The sequence below is a fragment of the Phyllostomus discolor genome, chromosome 6, assembly GCF_004126475.2.
Source record: "Phyllostomus discolor isolate MPI-MPIP mPhyDis1 chromosome 6, mPhyDis1.pri.v3, whole genome shotgun sequence".
NCBI classification, from domain to species: Eukaryota; Metazoa; Chordata; class Mammalia; order Chiroptera; family Phyllostomidae; genus Phyllostomus; species Phyllostomus discolor.
Window position 1 is genome coordinate 36585093 of NC_040908.2, and position 27337 is coordinate 36612429.

The 27337-nt window shown below is 38.1% G+C and overlaps 1 protein-coding gene across 6 annotated transcripts in view; it reads left to right on the forward strand.

Annotated features, from left to right (window-relative positions):
• CCDC85A (coiled-coil domain containing 85A) overlaps window positions 1-27337 on the forward strand; it is a 167163-nt gene that overhangs the window by 108823 nt on the left and 31003 nt on the right. For 5 of the 6 annotated variants that reach the window (XM_028517644.2, XM_028517645.2, XM_028517647.2 and 2 more), the window contains exon 3: window positions 18660-18736. The exons of the other annotated variant lie outside the window; for it this stretch is intronic. In XM_028517644.2, coding sequence (XP_028373445.1) covers window positions 18660-18736 — 77 coding nt within the window. The remainder of the gene's footprint in view (window positions 1-18659; window positions 18737-27337) is intronic. 6 annotated transcript variants of the gene reach the window in all.

Sequence of the window (27337 nt, forward strand, 5' to 3'; positions counted from 1 at the left end):
CTTGGATTTTTCTCTCTCGTATATTTAGACAAAACCTCAGAATTTTAGTTCTGCTTTTGACTTTGGTCCACTAAGTCACAGAGGACCTTTGTCCCATTGAGTCAATGGAAAGGTCAGTCCAGTGATTCACCAGAATTTTGGTTTTGCCTTTGTTATCTACAAAAATCAGCAGGCTATTAATGAAGCTAATTGGAGAATTCTTTTGAAGTCTTGAACTGGTTTGCAGTTATAGACACAATCTTAGTACTGGGCTTTGGAAAAGTCACTAACCTTTTGCTAGATCCTTTCCACCCTATCTGATGGCTAGTGATGATACTACTGTGGGAATAGAAATGTCCAGAAAGCACATGGTAAGGGAACGTTCTATTAAATATTCTCTATTAAGATTTTTTTCAGTACAGACACATGGTTGATTGCCCATGAATTTTGTTGAATAAATGCATGATTAAAGATTCCCGCTTCTGTTTCAGGCAGTTATTCACAAAATGGCAAACTGTCCCTTTTCTATGGTAAATAGATGTCATTGACATTCACTAAATTGAAAGTATTAATGATAGTTATCAAAGGTTTTTAAAAGTGTTCATATGTGTGTGTCTTATCAAGGTTGGGGAAAACATTCCTAAATCGTCATAGTTTTTCTTCTGTTTTGTGTTTAAGTGGACTTTCTATTCACAGAATGAATTTTAGCTTCATATACTGGAAAATTAACTCAGACTATCTCACATTGTAAGAGATGCATATAGTAAGTGGAAGATGGTAAAGTGGAAGATTTTTCTTTTCCTGTTATTAAAAGGCTGTATTTCCCATAGCTAAGCCAATTCAGCGAAGACTTGTAGGCACCAGTTAGTTAAGATTTTCCTGCTAAGAAGCAAATTTTAATTAAAATATATAGTTGCTATGGTTTCCAAGCCATCCATTTGAGCAGTTTATCTCTAAAGATATTTTCACAAAGTAAATTCTGTGTTCATTGGAGATTTACCTTTTGTATTAAGGAGCATGGCTGTACCAGCCTGTATGCATCAGTCCCAAACAGCTAGGTTGGCACTGCTAGATGTAGAGTTTCCCTCAAATCTTCCTCCCAAATGAAAAACTGTACCATTTTCCATAAATATTAATGTGTGATCTAAGGCTGTCTGTCTTGACTTGCAAGGCTAAGTGGGAAATTGAATACTCAGCAAGGCAACCCAGTTCTGTCCTCAGACTCTCTCATTCCTCATTAAGAGGAAATTCTACCTGAAATATTGGAGTTGTGTTCATAATTGGAAATGAGTTTTTCAGAAGGGACTTGAAAAGAGTGTTTGTTTCAAAGTCCCCTGCAGAGTAGTGTGACTGGTGCTCTTGAACAGCTTTGGAATGAACATTAAAATCTCCATCTCAATTTAAAAAAGAAATTAAAGTAATATTTTAAGCTCCAGGTTGTTCATGGATTTGCTTGCCTGTTGCTGTGTAATCTCTAGTTCCCACGTTGTCCACCCCACGTCCACCCTCAAGTCCTACAGTCCTTTCCATGTGAAGACGAGGCATTATCCACGAATACTTTACTCTTTCTTTAATCAGATGACCCCATGGATTCTAAAACTCAATCCATCTTCTTTATGCTTTTGTTAAAAAAGATTTTATTTATTTATTTTAGAGAGAGGGGAAGGTAGGGAGAAAGTGAGGGAAAGAAACGTCCTCATGGTACTGGTTGCATTTTGCACACCCCCAGCTGGGGACCAGGCCCATAACCCAGTGATCCTGCAGTCCGCTGGACATCACCCAGCCAAATGAGCTGCGCATGTCAGGTCCCATCTTCTTTAGTCTCGTAATGAAGGCGGATGAGTGCTGTATGCATGTCACCTACTGAAATTCCTTCTTCTGACATTAGTCCAAAGTGCTAGAGCCAACAAAATCTGCCTTATCTGTGCCTATCAATATATCACTTCCTATAGAGAGTCATAGAATTTTAGAGCTGGAAGGGATCACATGATCCTGCTCACCAAACTGGTTTGAGGCAGATACAGACTTGATGCTTAAGAGTTTTTTAAAAAATTGTACTCTGCATGGGAAGGGAAGGGAAGGGAGGAAGGAAGGAAGGAAGAAAGAAAGAAGGAAAGAAGGAAAGAGAAGGAAAGAAGGAAAGGAAAGGAAAGGAAAGGAAAGGAAGGGAAGGAAGAAAGGAAGGGAGGAGAGAAGGAAGGAAGGAAGGGAAGGAAGGAAGGAAGGGAAGGAAGGAAGGGAAGGAAGGAAGGAAGGAAGGAAGGAAGGAAGGAAGGAAAAAAAATAAATACTGTGCTCATCTCCATCACAGGGCTTTCTGTCTGGAAGGCTCATCTTCTAACCAGGCTGGTACCTATTCATTTAATATTTATCAATGTAAATGCCAGTTCCCCAGAGACGCCTTTCCTGACCATCCAGTCTTTCCTGACCATTCAATCATTCCTTCATTCCCCTAAATACCTTTGAAATGATTTTATTTGTGTATGTTCTCATTTCTTTTCTATTGTTTATTCTCCATTATATGCCAGTATCTGGGACAGTCAATTCTTTGTTGAATAAACAAATATACTGTTTATATGTGACCTTGGGTTTGGCCTACTCAGTCTTTATTAGTGGCCAGAGTGTAAGTAGTCAAGTTTGTTAACATCAGTCAAACAAATTTGGGGCACATGTAGTCATTTAGTCGGTGCTGCTCCAAAACACAGGCACTAACTTTTGTCTAAATCTTATTCATTAGTATTCAACTGGTTTTCACTCCCATGTCACAGATTCGGCCTGTGAGGGTCAGTGCTTGTGCAGTATTCAGGGCGTACTCACCGAGAGCTGCTGTACTTGCCAGTGTTAGTGTGGACGGCTGAGCCCAGACAGCTGTGACTCTCCACAACAGGCAGTCATGCTAAGCCACATGGACTGTAGTGGGGAGAAGGTTACATGAACGCTGAGCATAGCCTGTCTGCTGTCATGGGTATCAAAACCACACGTAGCACTAGAAAGAGGCAGGTAATAATAATAGGCAGGGCTTACCATGTGTAGGTGTTGTCCCTTATTCCTTACACATAGTAACCTACTTAACCCTCCACTTGTGAGCTAGGCACTGTTAGTAATCATCTGCCAGTTGAGGAAGCCGATATCCAGGAGTTTAATAACTAGCTCAAGGCCACAGAGTAGGGGTTAGAGCCAGGAGTCAAACTCAGGCAGTCTGGCTCCGGCATCCCTGCTGGTAGCTACTGGTCTGTACCAGATCTCAGTAAAGTGCTTTCAGAAAGTGACTGCACAGATACAGCAGGGTCAGATAAATTTGGAACTCTCTGGAAGATTTCTAGTTACAGTTAATAGAAGCAAATGAACAGGAAAGATGCCTGGTCCGAGATTGTTGGAGCAAATTCAAAGCATGTGCGGTGTGCAGTTTTTCAGTGGCACAGCAGGTTGGGAGGAGTTAGGTGCTCTTCTCGCCATAGACCATAATGCTGCGTCCATCCTAAGACTGGATTAGATATGCTCTGTATTTTACTATAAAAACAATACATAAAACATATAATGCAGTAGCATAAATTCATAGATTTTTAAAAGTTAGAAAGCTTTTATTTAAGAACAACTTTAAGGAGACCAAATTTTTAAAGGAATAGGTTCTCAATAAGTGTTTTGAAATAAATATTATATGTACTTTTCAAGTGATAAAAGTGGAAAAAGGTATACAGAAAAGGCAACAGAATAAATGGGCACAGGAAACAGTGGGCACAGGAAACAGTGGGCACAGGAAACAGTGGGCAAAGCCAATACCATTATGATGCTGATGTCATACAGAAGACCCAAGTGCCCTGTGAAATGTCCTGGAAATTGGCTAGGGGCTCCACTGGACCCCACACATGAAGTGATTGGACAGTGAGCTTGATGTCAGGTGCTGAGACCTTGAACAGCAAGACAAGACTTAGCTTCTGAGAGTGTAAGAGGTGGAGGCCAGATCCGACCACTGTCAAGGAGGCAGGGCTAGATATCTAGATTTTGTGCTGAAGTTAACTTTAGAGCTACTGCAACATCTGCTTAATGTGTAGATCTGAGTGAGCAGAAGACTGTACCAGGCAGTTCGTCATGCTGTGGGTTTGAGAAAGTTCTGATACTCCCGTCCTGGAATAGAGCCTACTCTGAGTTGATGTGGAGCATTTGACTGAACTTCTAACTTTTTTCCCCTTTCTACAAATGTATCAAATGTGCAATGGTGGTGGTGATCACACAGCAAGTTCTCTTCTAGGCCTTTAAAAAAAGGCTGATTTAATCTTATTTATACAGAATTGAGGGACACTATATTCATAATTGTTATATGTACTCCCTCCAAGTAATTCATTTTTCTCCATGGACATTCAAGTTAAATTCTTAGCTTAATAGAAGTGATGGGATAAGAGAAGTTGGTGTCTCTTGAAGGTTGACCTCTAAGTAACCCTCACAGAGACAATAGGAAAATAAATTTCAAGTGAGTTGTATTTTAGACTAAGAAGATTCATCTATAGATCAGTTTGTTAAAATGGTCATTATTGAAAGATAATACACATTTGTAAACATAGGAAGGGTCCTTCATTTTCCATGAATTTGAATTTACATGGGCCCAAGGGCTTATTGTTGTGTTCCAACTTAACATTCCTGGGTACTTCTTAAGGACAGACACTCATCTTGTCCCATTGCTGGGTCTAATACGGTGATTTGAGAAGCCCTTTCTCAGTAAGTCTGCTAGGCCAGTAGCCTCAGACAGAAGCCCTGGTGGAGTCCCTGATGCCAACGCAGAACGCTGAGCTGTCCACACAGGGAGGAATGTTGTAGGTGTAAGCAATTCTGTTAGCAGATCCTCCACTTACTTTCACTGTTTTAGTTCTTATGTAACTCGGTGTATTCTCAAGGGAGAGAATAGACTCATGATTCTCTTTAAGCAGTGATGGTGCCCCCATAAGCATGTACTCCCAGAGGAGCCAGGATAAAATCACGTTAATTGTTCACTGAAGGAATACACAGGCAGGAACTACCTCTTTGACAACCTCCCTCAACAACCCATCATGCCTGGAGATATCTTACTAGAATGTGATTTTCCCAAATGTGTAAAAACACTGTTTAATTATCATTTAATTAGTATGCTTCACTCAAGCCATTTGAGACCAGGTAAACTACTTTTTAAATCGTAATTTGTCCTAAAGAGGAATGCTTTCTTTGTGATCTTTGTACTTCTACTTCCTTTACTCAGTTACATTTCTTCCTTACAGTCAACTGCTTGCATTCTTTCAGCTCTCATGGACTTGAACTTTACAGAGACATTTTCAACTCTTAAAATACTCAGTGGTAGCTATTTTCCTGCTGAAGAGGCATGCACCTTAGTTTAACACCTATTTGGGATTTAATATTGGGGCCAGGCCTAGGGTTATAAATATAGTTTCTTCTTTAAGGAACATGGAATTAGGTCTATTTTAGGATTGCACAGTCTTTTTTTATCCCTCCTTTTACTTTTTTATGTATACAATTCTTTTTTTTTTTTTTTTTGACTTTTTTTTTGACTTTTTTTACATTTCTTATTTATAATATAAGGTTTTCCCTAAACAGTTAGAATGACTATGCACTGACAAGAGGTAACTCAAGTGAAAAAAAAAAGATTTTCAATTCCATCTGATATGAAAGTTTAAAAAAACATTCTTATACTTTGTGAGGGTGAATAAAAACCATTGATTTAAGAATGCTCTCTTAAAACAGTATTTCTAGGGTAATATATAATCAATCTGCAGTTATTGTTAGCAGGACAGAATTTAATAGGTTCATTAAATTCTGGCCATTGTATGGGTTTGGCCATGGTATGGCAAAATGATTTTAAAATATTCTTTCACTGTCGTGTGTATACTTTCAGGCTGTGTGGAGCTTGAGAAACCATTATTTGGAGATTACCATTGTTTCAGGTATAGAAGTTCATTGTATCAACTCCAGTTTCTCTTGTATTAGAAGTACTAACAGATACTTTCAGAGTCCATAGTATTTTGTGGGCAAGGGTAATTACTTTAAATACAGTACATTGAGATATTTGAGGTATTTAATATTTATTACCAACTTCTCTCCAAATGCCTGTGATTATTTCTGTTGGATTATATGTATCCAGTTCTCTTTTGTTGTTGCCAGGAAGAATGCGGATAGTATTAATAGCCATGGCATTAAATTAAGCAGAGTGAACATTTAACTTGGCTCCCCAGCTGTCCAGAAGAGAATTCAGGAGAGGTTCAGGAAAGCAGCTGCTTTGAAAACTAGAATTAGACATTTATAAACCAGAAGAAACTGTCTTTTGTTTTTGTCTATCGTATTTTTCTAAACCTGTAGATTTCTGAGACTTGGGTTATAACAAGTTTGTGAAATTTTCCAAGAGTTGCACTGTGAATGGCCATCTGCATTGATTAAGCCCTCAGTCATCCTCGCTCATCCATGCACACAGCCTGGGATGGTGTGGTTGCTGGTGACTGGGAAGCTTGTTCTTTTCTCTCTTTGGCTGACTCTTGTATTCTTGAAGTCACCAGCATGTGAACTGGAGAAATGGTGTAGTTATTTGTATCTTAGGAAAAATACAGGTTCATTCTTTAAACAAATAACACCAACCGGGTGATGGCATAGTGCTCAAGTATGAAAGGAAGAGAGTTTAAATCAATCAGGCTATTGGTGCCGATCAAATTCTTTGATGATTGCTTAGTGTGGCCTTCACTCTGTGTCTTCACAGGCTCTGTGTTCTCTAGCAGTGGGAAGTATTCATAATGCTGCAGATGGTGGCAGCATTATGGTTGAGTTCCAGACTTCTGCTAGCCTAGTGACTTTGAGAAGCTATTCAACATTTCTAAGCCTTCAGTCTTTCATCTCTAAGATGGGGATGATAATATCTGCTTCTTAGTTTTTCAGTGAGGATTAAATGCATTATTAGTGCCTGTGAAAAATGCATATGCCTTTTTAGCAAAGGGCTTGATACATGATAAGTCAAGTTAAAATCATTAGCCATTATTTGTGTCATCTGATTTACTTACTTGACCAAATTGATTAGTCTGTTGTTGCCTCGTAACTGTTTTTGTGAAGACAAAAATGGTCAAATACCTGTGACGCTAGAAGAGTCCAGATGAACTTCAAAGTCAGCAGGAATTTTCCTGGCCAGAACGTGTTCTTCCTGCTACCCTGCTGTAAAATATCTGTAAAATCAAAGGGCATGAGAAGCGGGGTAAACCCGCAATGTTTGTGTTGCTCTGGGTTGGCTGTGTGTAATGGGCCTTTGGAGATTTCTATATCGATTTTACTGATGATGGGGAAAAATACCTGATATCTTAAGTTTAGTTAGAATACCATCATCAAATAAAATGCTTTAAGTAGTGCTTTTATAGTTTTTTGACTCCTTAGTTTTTTGCAAGCAATCAGTAATTTGTTTTCAGCAATAGCATCAACTAGTATTCCTTTATACTGAGATTAAGATTTTTTTTTCATAACCTGATAACCTTCTTTGCTGGAAGGAGTTTTTAAATATACAGAGTTTAGGAGAGGAATCTGTAAAGAAGTATTCTTAAAGAGTAGTATTGGGAACGTAACAAGCCTCAGATAAGCTGCTGCAATCAGAACGGGGCTGCATCTTTCACATGGCTATGCTTTGTTGCCTTTCTCAGAGCATTATAGCTTTCTCTTAAATATTCTGTTTAGCCAGAGCCTTGTACATGGTAGATATCCGTTAAATGTTTGCTTAGTGAAAAATGAAAAAAATAGGAACATAACATACATATACTGTTGCAAATTCTATCATCTTAGCTGCCTTTAGCAGTTAAAGCATTAATAAAGATTATTGTAAAATGCATGATAAATTAAGGAATTACGAATCTCAAAAGAGTTTTCACAATCATCTACTTCAGTATCATGTTCAAAGAGTGAAAATGAAGCCCTGCAGAGCCAGCACTCTTGGTCACTGAACTTTACTTCACTTTTCCCACAGTCATTGTGGGAGGCAAGGGGTCCTGAAAAAAGGAGAATGGAAGAGGTATGCTGAAAGGGAGCAGCAAGCAATAATACAATGGGAGCAGTAGGTGTAAGAATGCTGCAGAGGTGAGTGTAAAGAGAGAGAGTGGTCTCATTAAAATGGATCCAAAGGAAAGACCAAGTACCGATCAGTGCCGATGTCTACAAGGGAAGCTAGGGAGAGGGGGATTGTCCAAGTGTTTCTGCCACGTGGCTGCTCTGCTCCTGGCTTCTGTCCTCAGACCCTTCACTGCCCCCTAAGCTTCCTGTTGACAACAGTTCTCTGCCATTGACTTTCACCTTTAAACCAAAACCCCCATCTCTTCTCTGAGCTCCAGACTTGCGTATTTACTTGCCTATTCTATATCTTACGTTAGATATCTAGCAGAAATGTTAAGCTTAACACAAATGAAGTTGAATTCTTGATTTCAAATCCCAATCCTGCTCTGTCTCCAAGTCATCTTAAAGTCGCCACCCCCGCCCCCTGTTGTTTTGTGCAGAATATGTAGCCATTCTCTCGGATCCTTTTTGCATGACACTGCACATCTACTCTATGTGCCTGCTTGGTTGTCTTTCCCTCTAGGAGATGTGCTGAATGGGGCCACTTGTCCGCATTGCTTCTGTGGCTCACTTAGAACCCACCGCCAGCCCTCAGCCAGTCTCCTACAGATGCTCCCTTAGTGATCACCCGAACTTCACTCTCATTCTTTTTTTTCTCTGTCCCTTACAGCAGCCAGGATGGTCATTGTAACATATAAATCAGATGATGTCACTATGAAGTACTACTGGTCTCCCTTTCTAAATCTCTCTCTACTCCAGACTGTACAAAAATCCTAGCTCCTTACATTTGTCCACTGACACTGTGGGTCTTGTCTCCTTCCTCCTGCCCCAGCTTGCTCTTCTCCCTTCTCCCCTCACTCTCTACACCCGCCTTTGGCCACTGCAACCTTCTTTCTGTTCTTTGAGTGTCTCAGGCTCAGTTCCATCTCAGGGACTTTGCAAATTCTGTTCTTGCTTGGAAAGCTCATTCCAGATCTTTGCATTCAGGTTTGAGCTTGGATGCCCAGATCTTCTCTAAGACCATCTACATCTAAGCTAAATCCATAGGGGGTGTACTGGGAACAGTGTGCTTATGTGTCTGTGTCTGCTTGTCTGTCTGTATGTCTTCCTTACTAGAATTTTCCTCGAGTGGGGGAGTCCATTTCATTTGTTTTCAGTGGAGTGTCTGTGGCACTTGAAGAGTGTCTAGCACATACTAAACGCTCAATGTCAATAAATATATGTTGAGTGACTGTGATTTCAAAGTACTTGTTGATAAATATACCAAAACCATGAACATACAGAAAAAATGTTCTGAAGTATATGGTCTTTCCCATTTTGTTCATCTCAGCTAACTAGAGTCAGCCATTATCTATCCACATTACTTCGTGTACAGATAGGTAATGCTAAAACATTGTGAAAATTTTGTCTTTCTTATGACAGGGAACTGTTTCTTAATTGTTTCACCGAGTTTGTTTTGTCAACTCTTGTTTCAGTGCAGACTGCATCTATAAGCACTCAGGGACACAAGGAAAATACATTTCCAGTAAGTGGTTATTTAGACTAAGAGGACTCATCGATAGATCAGTTAAAATGGTCATTATTGAAAGATATACACATTTGTAAATGTAAGAGTTATCCTTTTATAAATTCCCAATTGATGGAGTCTAAACTAATGATGTTCTATTGTGTAATTTGATAAAACTTATTTTTATTGGGCTGAAAAGTACAATAGCACTTTTTAAAAAAGCAACAATATATTGGGTTTTAAAAACCTCTAAATATATGTAATGATTCAAAATAACTATCCTAAGAGAAAATACATTTTTATAGGTTTACTGTCTTCTAAAAATTTGTTTTTACAGATTTACTTCCTTGTGTGTTCACCGACAGTATGGACAGATGCTCTTACACAGGGCCAAGTACATTTAAGGAAATTGTTACATATTAAGATGACATAAAGTTTTATCCTCTGGCATTGGAAAAGGAAGTTATTTTCTCTGGGAAAAGACAACAGCAGTGACATAACAGTGGAAAGACACATTTTAACTCTAAATAACTGTTGAAGTGGTATTCATGCTAAATAGCTCCTTAGAGTTTGAAATATCTTCCATGTAGTTCCCAGTCCTTTAGTTCAGTTTATTGCTACTTACCATATTTTGCTGTGTATAATGCACACTTTTCAACTCAAGTTTTTTGAGGGAGAAATAAGGGTGTGCATTGTACAAGGGCAGTACTAAAACGTGGGTGTGCATTATACCTGGCAAAATATGGTGCCTGCTATCTCCTTTGCAGGGCTGATGCTTTCAAAAGAAATAGTAAAAATGAGGGCAATTGTAGGGCACAAAAAGTCCTGTAAGCCAGACTTCAGCTTAGATTGCTTGTTGTTGTGTGTTTTTTGGGTAGAAATCTGACAGCATTTTGACTTAACTGCTTCTGACTGTCCTGGGAGCACAGAACTTTGAGAGCAGCCAAAGCCGTTGGGGACAGAATGACGAGGACATTCGTTCATTCATCCCTTTGACACTAAGTTATTGAACACCGTCCAGCACATAGCACTCTGCTGGTCATAAAGAAGCTCAGAAAAGAGTTATAAGGCAAGGCCTTGCCACATGGAGTCTCTAACTCAGACAGAGAGAAATGGGACCAGTTAGTTCCCAAAGAATAGGTACAAGTGGGTAATAGCAAACCCAACAAAATCCCATTTTTCCCCATATTAAAAACACTTTCATCTGGGAAGAGGAGAGACTCAAACAAAGTTAATGAGATTATTTTCTGATACAAAAATTAGGACACAGATGCTGATTTTCTTCCCCCTGATTTTTTAATGGATTTTTATGCAAATCATCAGATTTCCATGTCCATTTAACTGTTTACTGTTTTCTAGAAAATAATAAATGAAACAAAATCTGGACTGTTTCAAAAAATGTAGCACTTGCATGGCTAAGAGAATAGCACTCATAATTTTTTGTTTTCCTGTCAAAGGCTTCTTGAACAGTGATTCACTATTGCCAGCCCTTTGTTCCACTTTTAATTAGGTTGTTAGATTTAATTTTAATAAACAGGACAGCACATTGCTCTGTTTTTCTTTTCCTTTGAAATGACGGATTTTTTTTCTCCTCACGAGGAAACATAACCTGTTTTGTTGTGGAGTGCTGCCCACCGCCCTCCTCAGGCAGTCCTCTGGTGGTTCAGGGCCCCTCGAGCAGGGCCCAGCCCTCCGCAGCTGTGCTTTCTCCCAGCCCTCGGTCCACCCCTCACAGGGGAGGCTGGGAAGGGGACATCCAGGTGAAACTAATATTTCTTCTGGTGGGTTTATGTAATCAAAAGGAAACCTTATTAAGCAGATATCCAGTTAAAGGGCCTTTATATTATATTCCAAGACATTAGCGGTAGGAACAGCCTATATTTTGTACATCTCTCACAATTGTTTTTGTCTCATTTTTTTGTTTTTCCCCACCCCTCCTATTCTCCTTCTCCCTCTTCTTCCCTTCCAACGCCCCCCATACTCACATGCTTTTGGAGCCTGGTGAACGCACATTTCAGATTTCTTACTGAAATTACCTACTAGTGATTAGATCTGACCATAATTTGAAGACTTCCCTAAAGATTCCATCCAAAGTTTAATGTTCCAAAGAATGTTTTTCAAATGCCAAAACATAATTGATATTAGTTTCCATTTAAATACAAATCTGTCTTACCTGGAGTGATTGAAAAGATCTATACTATGAGATAATTTCATTTCAGGGCACTATCTACATAACTGATTTATTGGTTGTTTCATTCAATAATTTTTTTATTGTGCCAGGCACTATTTTAGGCATCTGGAATACATCACTCAACACAATGGACAAAGATGCCTGCCTTGTGGAGGTTACATTCTGATGGGGGGAGACATCTTGTATAATAAATATAACAGATGAGCAAGTTAATATGTGATATATGGTGACAGAGTATTTTGAAGAAGTAAGTAAAACAGGCTAAAGGAGAATTGTGAGTGTGGGTAGAGGTGGGGGCAGGTTGCAGGATTAAATGAGGTGAATCTCATTGAGAAGCAGAGATTTGAATGAGGATTTGTAGGAGATGAAGAAGTTAGCCACACAGCTATTTGGGGGAAGAGCATTGCAGGAAGCGAGAGCATATCTGGGTGTTCAGGAACGGAAACTAGGCTGCGTGGCTGGAGCGGGAGAGGTACCGGGTGGCCAGATGTGGAATCTGTGGGGCTTTTTAAGGACTTTAGCTCTTATGTGGTGCAAAATGGTGAGCTACTGCAGGGTTTTGCATGGAGAATGATGTTCAGATTTAGTGTTTAGAAAGAAAACCCTTGCTAATTTGGGTTTGAAATAGACTGAATGAAAACAGACTTGGGGCAGAGGGAAGGACAGAAGCAGGGACACCTGTCAGGAGACTACTGTGAGGTTGGAGTCTTGTGATATTTTGGAAGTAGGGTCAACAGAATTTCTCAATGGATAGGAAGGCGGGTGTTTGAGGGAATGCAGCCAAACAGGGGCTGAGTGTAGGTCCAAGTGTAAACAGCCGAAAGAGAAACACAGTTTAAAATAATTAAGCAATGGAGGAAGGTGACAAGACAAACATCCCCGTCTCCAGCTTTTGTCACTTGCCCCTTCTTGACTGGATTCCAGGATGTGAGTCTCCCCAGCCAGTGTCTGTGAACTCACCTTTCCTTCTGCCTGGAACTCTCTTCTCCAATATCTTTGCATAGTTGGCCTATTTCCAAATCTATGTCTTCAGAGAGCTCTTCCTAGGCCATGCTCCCCGATGTACCCGTACTTCTCCAAATCTCTCTAGGCTGGTACTCCGTTTTGTTGCCTTTATTTTGTACCTATCGCCTCCACAAAATATCCCATTTGCTTTTCATTGTCTTCCCCACTAGAATTTGAACTCCCTCAATGCACAGCCCTTGCCTGCTGCTGCATCTGCAGTATTGAGAGCAGCATCTAGCACACAGCAGGCTATCACTGTTGAGTGAAGAAGTCTCGATATCAAAGTAAAACAAGGATGTGTTATAAAATGAAGACATGAACATAAGTAAGTAAAGAGAAATTATGAGTCACTCAATATATGATTTATTGGCAAATGAGTTTAGAAGAAAAAAACTGAAAGAAATCCATTGAGTGGGAAGAACTGAAAATTGTAGAATTATTGAACCTCAGAGTTAATAAGGGACCAGCCCAACAGCATACAAAGGTAGAAATCTTGGCAGAATCTCATTGATCTTTCTCTGAACAACTCCATTAACATGAAGTACATTACTGTATTTTTCAATCTTTGGATATTCTAATTATTAGAAAGCTATTTTTCAAGCCATGCATAGAAGGATAAAGAGTACTGGACTGGGCAGAGTGGACTGAGTATTTGGCCAGGGGAAAGGGTGGGCAGAGAGCCAGAGCAGAGAGACATTGAAGCCAGCGAATAGCCATGAACAGGTTCCTAGATGGGAGGAATTGAATAGGAAATAACTGCCTCCTATTTCTTTTAGATATGCACAGAAAGAAGGGTTTGAGAAGACTGGTATGAGCTTCATAAGTGATAGACTGGCGCAGTACCTGACTCATTCTCTGTCGATAAAGCAGTCAGAGTTAAATATCCAGGCCAATCTGAAAATGCTGATCCGAGCAAGATTTTTTAAAAAATAAGTATCAAATTATAGTGAGAAATGTAATCACTTATACTTCTGCAGCTCATATAAATTTGAAGCAGGAGGCTAAACTTTGCTTGCCTGAGGAAGGAAGAGAAATACTTTTCGTCAGAACAGTAATAATGTTTGACATATAATTCTCAAGTAATTTCCTTAGGAATGTGTTAAAGCCTGTGGATGGTGGGATTAATCTGGGACTAACACAATCAGTGTCTTCAGAGTTTGGGGTTTATGGAAGAGATTGCCTCTGGGTTTGCAGTCAGTGCCATGGGACGGACTCTGGATGGGGGGACTAACACTTAGCCACAGAAAAGCTGACATCTGTAAACCCCTGGCTGCTATGGTCTCCAAATGATTTTCCTCCTGTATACCCTTCCAAATGCTACACTTCATCTTGGAACGGACCATTACTGGGTTTTATTTTCTGCCCTGAAATTTTGGCGACCAGACAGCACTTCATCTCATCAAAACCACTCAGCAGTTTGATAAACTGTAGACAGTTGCAACTACCAATGATAAACCTTTTATGTACAACAATCAAGAGCCCTTCATGGGTGATTTTAAGGATGGGTGTTTGCCTACAGAGAGAAACAGTGCTTTAAAAACTAATGGGAAATAAGGGAGTTTGATATTTTGATCGGAGTATTTTCAAACTAGTAGAGGAAAACCTTGAGCTACCTTGTGTAATCAAATGCATTTCAGGTAAATTGAAGTGAAATCAAATCCAGGATATTTGTGTAAGGAAAGAATCAAGATATTGAAAAGATAAATACCCATCCAGAATATCTAAAATCAGGGAGAAGAAGGGAGAACTTAGAATTTAACTGCATATGTAAGAAGCTTGACATATTAATGATCAGAAGATCCACAATGGGAATCACTGTGATGCCCTAGCAATGAAACAGCCTCTTGAATATATTTGATCCTAAGTGTTAGGCCAAGTCCACTAACTTCTGGGTTTCATTGTCTCATTTGCCAAATGAGTCAGGGGATTGAGGACAGGTTCACTAGGCAATCTCTGAGGTACATTCCAGTTCTAAAATTGGAATAATTTATAATATGTGAATTTAGTGGAATTCGTATGACTATTTCTTACATTTGTTTTGTTGCAAGAGGTGCTGTGGACTTTTACATGTAAGTTCAAAGAAAAGCGAGACACCTGGAGAGAAATGGTTTCTGCTATGAAAACACACACAAGATTTTCCAAAGAATATCTTGAGAATGTAGTTGGATTTTTGCATTGGTACTATCTACTTAACCTTGCTTCTCTAATGTGTACATGTCCATAGGTTTCCCCTGGTGGAAAAGAGAAATAAAATAACTTTTGGGGAGATTAAAATCCTGCATAACTGTGTCTTGATGCTGGCTTTCCCGACTGTGATTGTGGGAAGCCACCTGGCCTTTCCTCCTTTTGCTCCTCAGCATTTTCCCCTTTTTTTTCCTCCCCTTCTTGTGCTTCCTTTCTCTTTCCCTATTTACAAGATTACTCCTGGCTTCCAGCCCTTGCCCACCTCTCTGGCTGTCAAACTGCTGTCGATCCATTCAGCTCAGGTTTCTCCTTCAAAAGAACTGTGGCCGACATTGCCCTCTTTCTATACACATGATTCAGCACTGAATTTCATAACACCTTATTGTTTTATTTTTTTGCTTTCTCTTCCCTCAACTGGTAATATAGTTCTTGAAGATAGCATCATTCTTTCATACACTATATCCATGTAGAGTGGAGCTTAGAATTTGGCTGTTTTTCCGGGGTGCCTTGATGCTCATTCTCAGCATTCTGAAAGCCAAAATGGCATTCTGAAATTCACTTTGAACAGCTGTCAGCCACTGGTATAAAATGTAGTAATCAATTCCACTCATAGGATATTCTAACGCAGTTGAGAATGTGTCAGTGTATCACTTTATAAGTAGAAAGAACACCAGTTTTTGTCAGATGCTTCTCTTAGGTCAATGCACAACGGTACTCCACATTGCCTGGGTGCAATGCAAGACCAGCTATTGCATAGTTGATACCACCCTGGAAGCCCCTTGAGGAACGAAGGAAAAGAAAGCAGCATGGGGAGGGGCTGTAGCAGACTTGGCTGAACAGGTTCGTTCCTCTGGCACAGAGGGGCTCCTTTTCTTCCTAACGCACAAAATTTTAACCAGTTTTCTTTTTTTAAGAATAATGATCACTTAGGACTGGGATGTGGCTTATGATGTGAATATTTTGAAAGTATGGAGTTTCTTACACGTTGTCTTATTATGTTCTATTTACAAAGGTTTACATATTTTCTTTCCCATTATTGCTTATGTACTAGTACTTAGGCTTGGCTAGCATATGGTGCAATAACAAATAAACCTTGAAATCCTAAGGGATTAACAAAATATTTGTTTTTCTCTAACTTCACAGTTAAAGTGTTCAGTGGTTCCCTCAGTGGCTCTTCATAAAGGGACATGGAGACTCAGTGATGATTTTACAGTATATTTTAGAAAAATGTTTGCTTACTCCACTCCCATTAAAGGATTATATAATCCATTTCTTGATGAATAAAACAACTAACAGCATGACTTCTCTTATTTATGCATGCAAATCAGCTCTTCTTCCTGTTTCCCTCACACCCCCAGAAGTTTTCTCATTTGTTCTATCCCTTCATTGTTAAGTAATAATTGCAACAGAGATTTAGGACTGAGCCTGGAACATCAGAACCTTCTGGAACATAGCATATTGTCATATAATCCTAAAATGGAATTTGTGCTCTGAGAAATCTGAGACTTGGCAAAACTGGTCATCTTTTCATCCCAAGTATAGAGCAGTGTCTCTCAAAAATCAGTGACACAGTATAGATCAGTTTAATGAATGAACTCAGAACTCTCCTTTTAACCAAAAGCTATTTTTTTCATTAGTTTACCTGTCTAAAATATGCCCTAGCTTTTCCTATATTTGCTTGTATTTGCAGTGAGTGCTTTGAAACAAAGCTTTGCATTTCATCTACTGTAATTTGACATTAAAAACTGGGGAAAGAAATGTTTTCCAAATTCAGGAATTCACCCTCCACCTTTTTTTGTGTGTGTGCTGACAAAACTTTTAAAATATAAGTAGAAATTTAGTGAAAGCATCACATCAAATATCTAAACCATAAAGATTTTAAAAAGAATTAGATTCATGACTGAAGTAGTTACTGTATTAAAATCCATTTAGTGGCATTTTTCAAATGTCACCCGAATCACTGCGTCGAGTCTTTTCTGCTGCTTTAAGTATTACAGCCTCAGGGAGAGTGGAGTTTAGGGACAGTAAAGATTGTGCACAAAGGAGGAAAGAAATGCGGTTGTTGGTGGTTTGAAAGGAATATTTCTGAACAACTTTTCACCTGGATGGCCCTTCTCAAGTGGCTGTTTTTCTAAAGTAGAAAGTGAGACTTGCAAAACTGTAAATCAGGCAATCTACATTCACATTTTGATGATCTGCAAATTACTTATTCATTCGCTAGAGTAAAGTAGATTCATGAAATCAATAACTTTGTTATTCATTTATGCCTTATACTTCTTTTTCCATTTGGAAGAATCCATTAAGCAAACTCTTAACATTTCACTGAGCTAGAAAAAAAAGAAGAGAGGAGAGAGCATATTTCGAGTCAGTGTCTTCAGTTTCCTTCACCTTTGTACCTTTGTGTTTTTCTCATCTGGGGCTTGCTCAAGACTGTTTTTCCATTGGTGTGATATCCGTGGGTGGTCATAGTAATGCCAGTGATAAGGACTTTCTGCAGACATTTGTGAAAATAGGCTGTTAATTGGCCAGGGATGAATTTACTTGCTACATTTGTGAATTAAGGACTGCAGGTTCTTATGTATTTTAAGAAAATAAAATGTTGATTTGGAGGTCACCAATATGGAATTGAGGTCATATAATCAATTTCCATATAAAATTAGAGTTTTCGTGATGAATTTCAGATCAAGCTGTTAATTTGCATCAATATTCGTACCAACTTCAGGTTGTTAGGGGCGCCAGACACTTGCCACTGAAATGCACTGAGGATGAATAGGCACTGAGGAGGACCTGCTGCTTTAATACTAACTGTGGGGACATGCTGTGGATTCTACTGTTATGTGCATTTTACTACTATACCTGAAATCAGTTTGTTCGTGGGTAATGAATTGCAGCTATGTTGCTGTAGGATGTGCTTGAACATTTTCACTTTAATGAGGAGTAATTACTGTCAGGTTGTTTCTCAAAACAAAACTCCTTTCCTGATGTAAAGGTATGGACTTTCAAATTTCATTAGGAACAGAAACTAAGCATGATGCTGACTGTGAGCTTTCAGCACACACCTGAGCTTGTGAAGAAATTAAAACGAGTCCATTTTAAGTCAGCCCCTGGTTAACCTGGAGGTTTGGAGAAATTGGGTCTCTGTCACACACAGCCAAAATGAAAGCCAGAATTCAGCCTACATGTTTTATTTAGCCCTTTCATAGCTATTCTCTGAATTATAGTCTCTTAATAGCTGTAGATTTGTGATGAGAATAAAACTGTTGGTCTTAAACACTTGAAATATTATTCATTGGGAAAATGAAGGGAGCTGGATATTTGAAATATTTTTTCTATTTTTAATATCAGCTTGTAATTTATTTTGGTTATAATTAACATTCCAAAAAAGTCTTATGCATGAAACAGCTCTTGAAAACTCGATATTCACAAAATAAGCAGAATAGAGGAAATACCTGTCTTCAACATGTCTGATGTTCTGAGCACAACGTGGTGCACAAAAGCCTATGATCTCACCACCTACGAACTTCTCTAATTTTTCTTGATATGGTACAAATTGTTCATACTGTGTGTAGTATCAATAGCTTCTGTTACTGTTTTTCTGGGGAGATATTTTTCTCTTTTTTAAAAAATAACAGCCTTAGTAATCACTACCTGATTTAAATAAATCAAGCCAGAAATATCCTGACAGTGCACCAAACAAGACCTGTGTGTATAATGTGAGTTCTTTCTTTTTAATTTTAGAATCAACCTTGTCCTATGTTAGGCAGCTGGAGGCAAGAGTAAGACAGCTGGAGGAAGAGAATCGCATGCTGCCCCAGGTGGGTGACTTCCAGAAGCTCATAGCTAGTCAGTGTCATTTGAGTTGTAGCATTTTATTTGTAATTTAAAGTCTCAATTACATTTGCTCCTCTAAATGATAGAAATCATTCTGTAAATAGCCATTCATCACTGTGGAGTGTGATTACTTTCCATAATGACCATCATATTATCCAGATTCTTAAGTATGATGATAAAAAAATGAAGATGTCTGAAATAAGAATGTAAAATAATTTTAGAAGGAAAAGGGAGAAAAATGAAGACATGTAGAAAGTACTTGGATAGTACTGCTCATATACATTATGCATGTAGTTGGTGACTGTAAAGAAAGGACTTGTATTTAAATAAAAATTTTGCTAATTTGTGAAGTAGGGAAAGCTGTAGGTGTTTGGGAAATTTCAATGTTTTAATTAAATTAGTACATTCTAAAGTTCTTTGTGATATATATAATTGAATTCTTCCAGTGCAACAATGTGATGACAGTAATTGACAGTTTTTACTTTGGGGCTTCATTTCTTTTCCCTGGTGAATGCAAAGCACACTATTTTCTGGAATTTAATGCCTTGCCATGTGTTTTACTTATTAAAGTGTTTGGTCGGCTGATGTCTTGGTGAAAAAGATGTTGGTCCTTTGAGGTGGTGGCTCTTGGGAAATGTTCTGTTGATGAGTTGAACAAATCTACTGAGTTGAGGTTGGTTTCCTTTACCGATGTGTAGACAGTAATGTATTTTAATATTTTATAAAAATGAGCTTTTTAAACATTTAGTTGCTAATGTTCTTTCCACATTTTGGTGATTATTTCTATTTCATAAGTGACTAAGGGAAAATTAAAACTTAATTAGCTAGTAAACAGTAGTTTAAAGGAATATACAAATACTGGTTATAATGCAGGAGCACACAGTTGTGAAAATGTGCTTTGGAAAGACATTTTATGTCTTTTGAAATCTTTTGTTTTTAAACTACTTTTGCTCATTAATGAGATTGGGGCTGTCAGGTACTCTAGATAAGGATGCCTTTCTCTTTCTGCCACTGGCCAACCATCTCACTACAAATCACAAGATTAAATGAAATAGGTCTACTTATCTCCCTTCTCAAACTATACACAAATTAAAACTCTTGACAGAGGGATTATTTGTATCGTGAAATAAAGCACTATGTGTAGAGTTTTTTTCTTTATTCCTCTATACTTTTCATTTTTCTTATTTCTTTTTTGCCATTTTTCCTTTTATATTGTATTCACAGTGTGACTATGCTAGGACCCTTGACTAAAAACTTCTTCTCTGTTCCAAAAACTAAAAAATATGATTACTTTATTGTGAACATTATACATGGTTATACCATCTCAGAGGCAACTGGGAATGTAAATGAAAGAGGAAATGAGATGTTTCTTGGTTTTCCTCTGAGCAGGAACTGAGGCTCACATCAACATTAACATACTAGCATGTATGTTGTCTTACTGAAGAGGAACTACAAATGTGAAAATGATTACAAGACTGATTTTTAAAAAATCAACAACTGTGTTAGAGGCCTCAAAGGGAAATCAGAAGTCTTCACCTGGTTTGTGTGTGTTTATTTAAAGATACAGTCCTTACATAGTTAAGATCAGAGATTAAAAAAGCTTTTCATGTGTAAAGTGTTCATACATATGTTGTTAAATGCATTGCTATTTTCTATCAAAGATTTTTTTTCCTCCACAAAAAATGTCTACGGAAGATCATATTTTATTGAATTGAAGGTGTTACTGATGTGGATTCCCCCTTATCATATGTACCATTAAGAAAGAAAAAGATTCTTGCTGATTTCAGAGATGCTAAAATGGAAAGATGTTTTAGAATTAAACAGCTATTTATGTGTCCATATTATTTTAATGCAAAGAAAGTCTGTTGTTTGAAATGCGATATTGGACATATGCAGAGAATACAATAGCTCTGAGACCTTAGTTCAAAAACAACATTTCTATTAAATTTCTGTATTTGACAGTGATGCCTTCATTTACAGCTAAAATAGATATGCTAGAACCACCAGTTGCAACTACTTGTGTAAACACAACGGAAATGAACATAGATGATGAGAATCATATGAAAGGATTCCTCAGTGGAAGTCCGAGACTTGGGCTGGAAGGCATAAAGGATATGTAATTCCTTCTTAGATATCAGTGGGACTATTACAAATAATTATGAGATTTCCCTGAAGAAACTATTTCTGATTGCATGATGTTAGCTGATTTGCAAGGTCAAGTCAATGCAAGAAGCTAACATTACTGCATAAATTAGTCTGAACACTTGATTTTCAGTTTTAAGAGGTTGTGCACTGTGCATTGATTAGAAGCTATTTTTTTTATTCCCATTTTAAAAAATATGTCCACTTGTCTTTGGATAAGTAGGAAAAGAATATACTTGGCAATTGGAATTTCAAGTGTATCAGAAATCTTTTGTGACTGTGTCCAGTTTCTTTGCTGATAATTTAGTGTTTACACTAATTATATAAAGCACATTCCCAGAGGAAGAAATCTCCTTAATGCACATTTTTATGTAAAATTGAATATAATGAACAGAAACTCCCAACTTTTCCCTAGTGATACATATTTTAAAATAAGCAAAGCGGATGTGATAAATGCTGTGGATTTCTCTCTGGTTAGGTGCAAAAGCTTTCATTTCTTAGTTTATAAGTGACAAGGTTCCTCCTAGCTCTTAAATTTTGTAGGCCTGGGCCTAAATTTTGTAAAGAAAGTTTGGGTCCAGTCTTATACCCATGCAAAGTTACCAAATCATAGAATGAAAGGGTTTTGTTCAAGAAGAGGTAGAAAAATGCAGTGAAGATTGAGCTGGTTCTACCTAGTGGTAAAGAGGAGCCCACAGGAAGTGCGGGTGGACTATCAGTATAGACACTGTGGCAGGCCGTTACTCAGCGAGCGCAGAACTCTTTGTTCCACCATGGTTTCCAGAACATCGTACAAGGACCATTGAGCTGTACTTTAAATCTGATGTGTGAACACAATAATCAAATGTGTCCTAAAGAATAGTCTCATTATTTTCATAAAGTTTTATTTTGATAAGACAATATGAGATCTACCCCTTTAAAAGATTTTTAAGTGTATAATACAGTATTATTTTCTATAGGTATGATGTACATTAGCTCTTGAGAAATTATTCAACTTGCATAACTGAAATTTTATACATGTTGATTATCAATTCCTTATCTCTTCCCCGCCCCTGGCAACCACTATTCTATTCTGTCATTTTATGAGTTTGATTATTTTAGATATCTCTTATAATTTTAATCATGTGGTATTTGTCCTTTTGTGAGAACTTATTTCACTTGGCATATTACCCTATGATCCAGCAATCTTACCTTTGGATATTTATCCAAAAGAATTGAAATCAGGATCTCAAAGAGACATTAGCTCTCCCATGTCTACTGCAGTACCACTCACAATAGCCATGATGTGGAAGCAACCTAAATGTTCATCAACAGATGGAGAAAGAAAATGTGGTATACACACACAGCGGGATATTCATCGTCCTTTAACAAGTAGGAGATCCTGCGTTATGTGACAACATGAATGAACCATGAACATGCTTTTTGAGAGTTGGTACAAATGATCACTAATAATCACCTGCACTTAGGGAACATGTGAGCTAATGTAAATGTTCGTTTTTTTTTTTTTACAGATTACATTTAAAAATATTTCAAAGGGTTGCATCTAACCTCTCATAATACACATAATGCTAAAAGTGTTCAGACCGATCTGTGAGCTCCATTTTGTGTATATTTAATGTGATGTAAACCCTAAATGAAGATTCTGTGTTGCTTAAATAAATGTAGCTGCTATCTATGAAATTTTACTAACTTTTAAATCCAGTGAGGTAGAGTCACCCAAGATGACATGAGTAGGAATTCATGAAATAAAAGACCCAATATGGTATAAAATTATTTTATGGAATTTTATATGAAATTTAAAAGGGACATACCTATTACATATATACATTTACACATAAACACAAATTTTCTGTGGGTAAAGAGATTTTCAAAGTTGGATAGAACTTGACATATCACATTGGAAAATTGCCTCTAAGTAAAGGCATGTAAGGTTCACAGAGGCTAGCAGTATAGTCGTGGTCAGACATGTGATTAAGGGTGGACTGAGACCAGCATGTAGACCTATTCAGTGTTCTTTCTAGCACACACACAGTGCCTCCTTTAATCACTTTGTGTCATTAATGTAACTCAGTGTAATTAATCTGTTGTTAAATCTATTTTTATTCCATTGTCAAATTCTTTTTTAAGCACTTATCTTAAAAATTAATAAGGTATCTGCTTAGCCATCTATGATTTCTTAGACATACATTCTATTTCTGCTTTAAGAGAAATACTCTATTTATTTATTTATTTATTTACTTATAGAGAAAGGGGGAGGGAGGGAGAAAGAGAGGTAGAGAAACATCAATGTGTGGTTGCCTCTCATGCACCCCCAGCTGGGGACCTGGCCCACAGTAACCATGTGCCCTGACTGGGAATCAAACCAGTGACCCTTTGGTTTGCAGGCCAGTGCTCGATCCACTGAGCCACACCAGCCAGGGCAGAAATACTCTATTTTTCTTAAAGTCATCCTATCCATCATAAATTTTTTAAAAATGCATTTATAGAGTCTTCTCTCTTCTCTGTCAAAATCATAAAGTTTTATTTTACAAACACATATACTCACATCTGCATGAAAAATTCATACTTAACAGACTGTGGTCAGAGAGGGCCTTTACTGGTCAGAGTGAGTTGGAGGTAGGTGGCTAGGGGAATAGATAGTTACAAGAGTAGTTTTCACAGTATGTACCCATGAAATTTGATATTTTAGCCCAAATCCCAAAACCTTGCTTAGGGCTCTCTACTCATTCCATTGTCCTTTTCTTGATCACCATGAGGATTTTAAATTCAGATCTAGTCAAGGTGTTCATGTACTGTATCAGCAATGAAGTCTATTCAACAAGAAAGTATCTTAAGAGTGGATGATACAGAGTATCTGTTTGATGGTTTTATTATGGATAAATACCACCCTTTGAAGACATTAGTCACTGTTCAAACCTAACAACAATACTACTTACTTTTTAAAAACCATTCTGCCCTAGTCTGTGTTGAGTTTGGATTTTGCATTATTAATAGGGCTGGAGACATGAAACAAACAGTTTGCTGAGTAGGCAAAGTCAATTAAGTGCATATGTTAAAAGTTCTACTGGGAAATCTCCTCTTCATCCAATGTTCTGGCGCCTACTTGAAAAGCCTAGATAGCCCCTCTGGGCCCCAGACACCCTCTCCAAACAACCACCTCTACTGGAGACCAACATTTTAGAGAGGTTTCTAGAGTCAGAAAAGGTGCCCTGACTTGCCTGCCTATAGTGTCCTCTGCCTGCTGGTTGCTGTGGGTCTGGCAAATGGGTTTGAGCCATGGCAACTTGGAGCATCACTGAGTGGCTGCTTTCAGCAAGTGTTCCTATTTCTGTTGTGCTGGCACTCAAATAAGGGTCTATTTTTAGGAATGGAATGAAAAATTCCTCTTGTGTAATTTGGTGACAGTGTGGCCTCACAATGCAGTTGTTCGATGCATTGGGGAAGGGGCGGGGCTTTTTCCAGAGCAGTTTCTGAACAAAGGAAAAGAACCCGTCACTGTTGCCATAAGTGCTGAGGAGGGTGCACAGGAGCTAAAGAGATTGAGCTTCTCACTTCCATGGTAACATGGGTCCAGATCGTGTCTCAGAAAAGCTCCCTCACCATGTGCTCATGCAGGTTCCCTGTGCGCTGGGCAGAGATGGGAGTCTTTTTGACACAGGGGTTTCCCTCCTGTGCTTTTTCTTTCTTGCTTTGGAGATATTTTATAGTTGTTTTTCTTTCTACTCTTTATATTTTTCTGACTTTTTTGCTTTGCAAGTCATTTTTGTCTAACAGGGCCATAAGTAGATGGCTCATACAGGGCTCTGAAAAAGAAAAAAGATCAGTAACTATTGCACAAAGATCAGGTACCACCAGATAATTCCTTCCAGGACCCTTAAAAGCAAGTGGTGGTGTTTTTTAATTGCTGTTTACATGGAAACTATCATTCTTCACCCCTGAGGGATAACGTGTAAAAAACTATTTTTTCATGGGTCAGAACTCTAGCCTGGGTAGAATTTGAATGCTACTGATAGGAGAAAAAAAGTTGAACCCATTAAGGGTAGGTGACTGCTAGAGTCATATGTGGGAAAAGATTGACTCTACCAGAGGGAGAGTGCTTGTGGATTACCATTTTCTCCAAATCACCATGATTTATAGAAAAGATAAGGGCTTTTGTGTATAGTCAATGGCGTTCTCAGAAGACAGATGGGAGCAACACAAGTGGTGTGAGTGTACTGGAATAAGAGACAAATAGATATGGAAAATAAATTTATGGGAGGGAAGTCATGCTGGAGAACCTAAATAAAGGGAGACTGAATTAAGGGAAGAGTTGAAGTCTATCAGAGAAAATGTCAAAGGGTAAAATTCATGGGAAAAATGTCTACGGCAACATGGAAGGCTCTCAAAGCGAGGAGATTGACAGTGTTCCTCTGTGATTTCCGTTGTGAGGGTTCTCGTTTGAGAACCTCTGATGCATGGTAAGAAATCCTCATTCTAATGAGAGAAAATAGGTGAAACAGAAATGCAATAGAAAATATAGCTATGTCACTTATTAGTCCTGTTAATACAATTATTGAATTTAAAATGTACTCGATTATTAGGGGCTATGGTATCAATACTTCATATTTAACATGCTGCTTTTTTATATCTACGCTGACATGTTAGTGATTTTCTATCACTAGGGCATATTAAAATCTTTTTTGGCTTGTAGTAGCCATAAAAGTAGCAGCATTTTTGTTACCTGCCCTTGCAGAAATTTATCATAAAAAAATTATGGTTCTCTCTCAGCATCAAGTTTTTCTGCATAGTAATATCAGCTAGAATCACAGATATATGAATAAGAAGCAATATGGGGCAATATTTGGGAAAAATTTGAGATGGAACTGTAGGAGAAATCAACATTGCCTTGTCCAGATGGTTTTCTACTCTCCTTTGCTTTTTAAAACAATCTGAAGTCAAGTCAAAAGTTAAAAAAGTTGAAAGATGAAACAGCCTTTCCTTTTCTAATAGGGTAAGGAAATAGCTTATATAAATGGAAAATATTGGGTAGTGTTTGATTTGGGAATTAAGTTAGTTAAATGTAAATTCTATTGAAATTTGATCAGAAAAGCAGGAAATGATGAAAACCGGGTATGGTGGAAGCTTGTAATGATGCTGAGGTCTCACCGCATCTCGGTTTCCTGCCAGAGGTCACTACCCCTGTGACTGATGCACCTGAAGAATCGTCTAAACCATGCTATCCTGCTTTTCACTCTGCCTCAGACCCTGCTGCAATGGCGTTTAGGAATCTTTCATTTAAAAGTACTTCTAGCTCTTTTCTTTGCTGTAGCTTGAGCAAAGTGAAGATGCTTATAACACATAAAAAACTCGAGTTGGTGCCTCTTGAAAATTGGAAGTTACCTATGTCCTCTAAATGTGAAGTAGACAGATATAAATGTATTATAGGTAGTGTTTACATTGCCTAAATACAAATATACTGTGGATAGTAAATGTAATATAGACAAGTAATGATATCCTTTGACAAAAAAAGACAGCTTAATAAATTTCTAAGTGATCTGAGACTTTACTGAATTACATTTCCAAAGCTATCATTGTGTGGAAAAGAAGCAAAATATAACTGTCATTTTAGAAAGCTGAGACATAGACATCAGTGGCCTTGGACTCTGTCACTAATCAAGTGATTGAAGGAGGCACTGTGCAAATGCTAGAACAGACACTGAGTGGCGATGACCAGACTTGGCCTAATCAGCTGCTGGACCAGGATGACAGCTCTCGCCTGGGTGCGGCTGGTTGTGCCGTGACTGAGAAGGGCGACATGGGAGTTCTCAGTTCTGTAAGCCTGTGACTCTTTAACCATAGAAAGTCTGTCTTTATTTGTAATGTCCACAAAATAGGTGTACCCCTTTTTATTTTGATATAAAATTCCTTAAAACTACAACTTTATACCTTAAATGAAAGACCCTGGGTCTTTTATTTACAGGTGCTGATTTATGTCATTGTGGGTTATTCTACCTCATTGGGTTCTAATGTTAAGAAAATTTCATCATATAGCTATTACATTTATTTAAATCGCATACAGTCATGGTATCTGTCTTTGAGACTCATGTCATATCAAATATGCATATAGTTGAGCTCATGTACTAGTCTAAGCAGCATTCGCCTTCGTGTATTTTGAGAGATAGTGTGCAATCCTCTAAATGTTTATTTTCATTCATTATACAAGGGGGGACAGAAAAAAGCCCGGAATTACCTTCTCAAGGGCGGGGCCCTTCTAGTATAGGTTTCCCCTGCTAGGTGAATGTTCTAGAAACCCATCTGTATCAGTGTACTAGCTGACATTGTTGTGAGAGACTGTGCTTGGCCTCAGAGAATTTTTTTTTGAAGACTTTCAACATGTTTGCCCATCTCATGATGGGTGCTTTACGAGTGTACTTGCCCACACCATTCAGCAGTTTTTGGCCAAA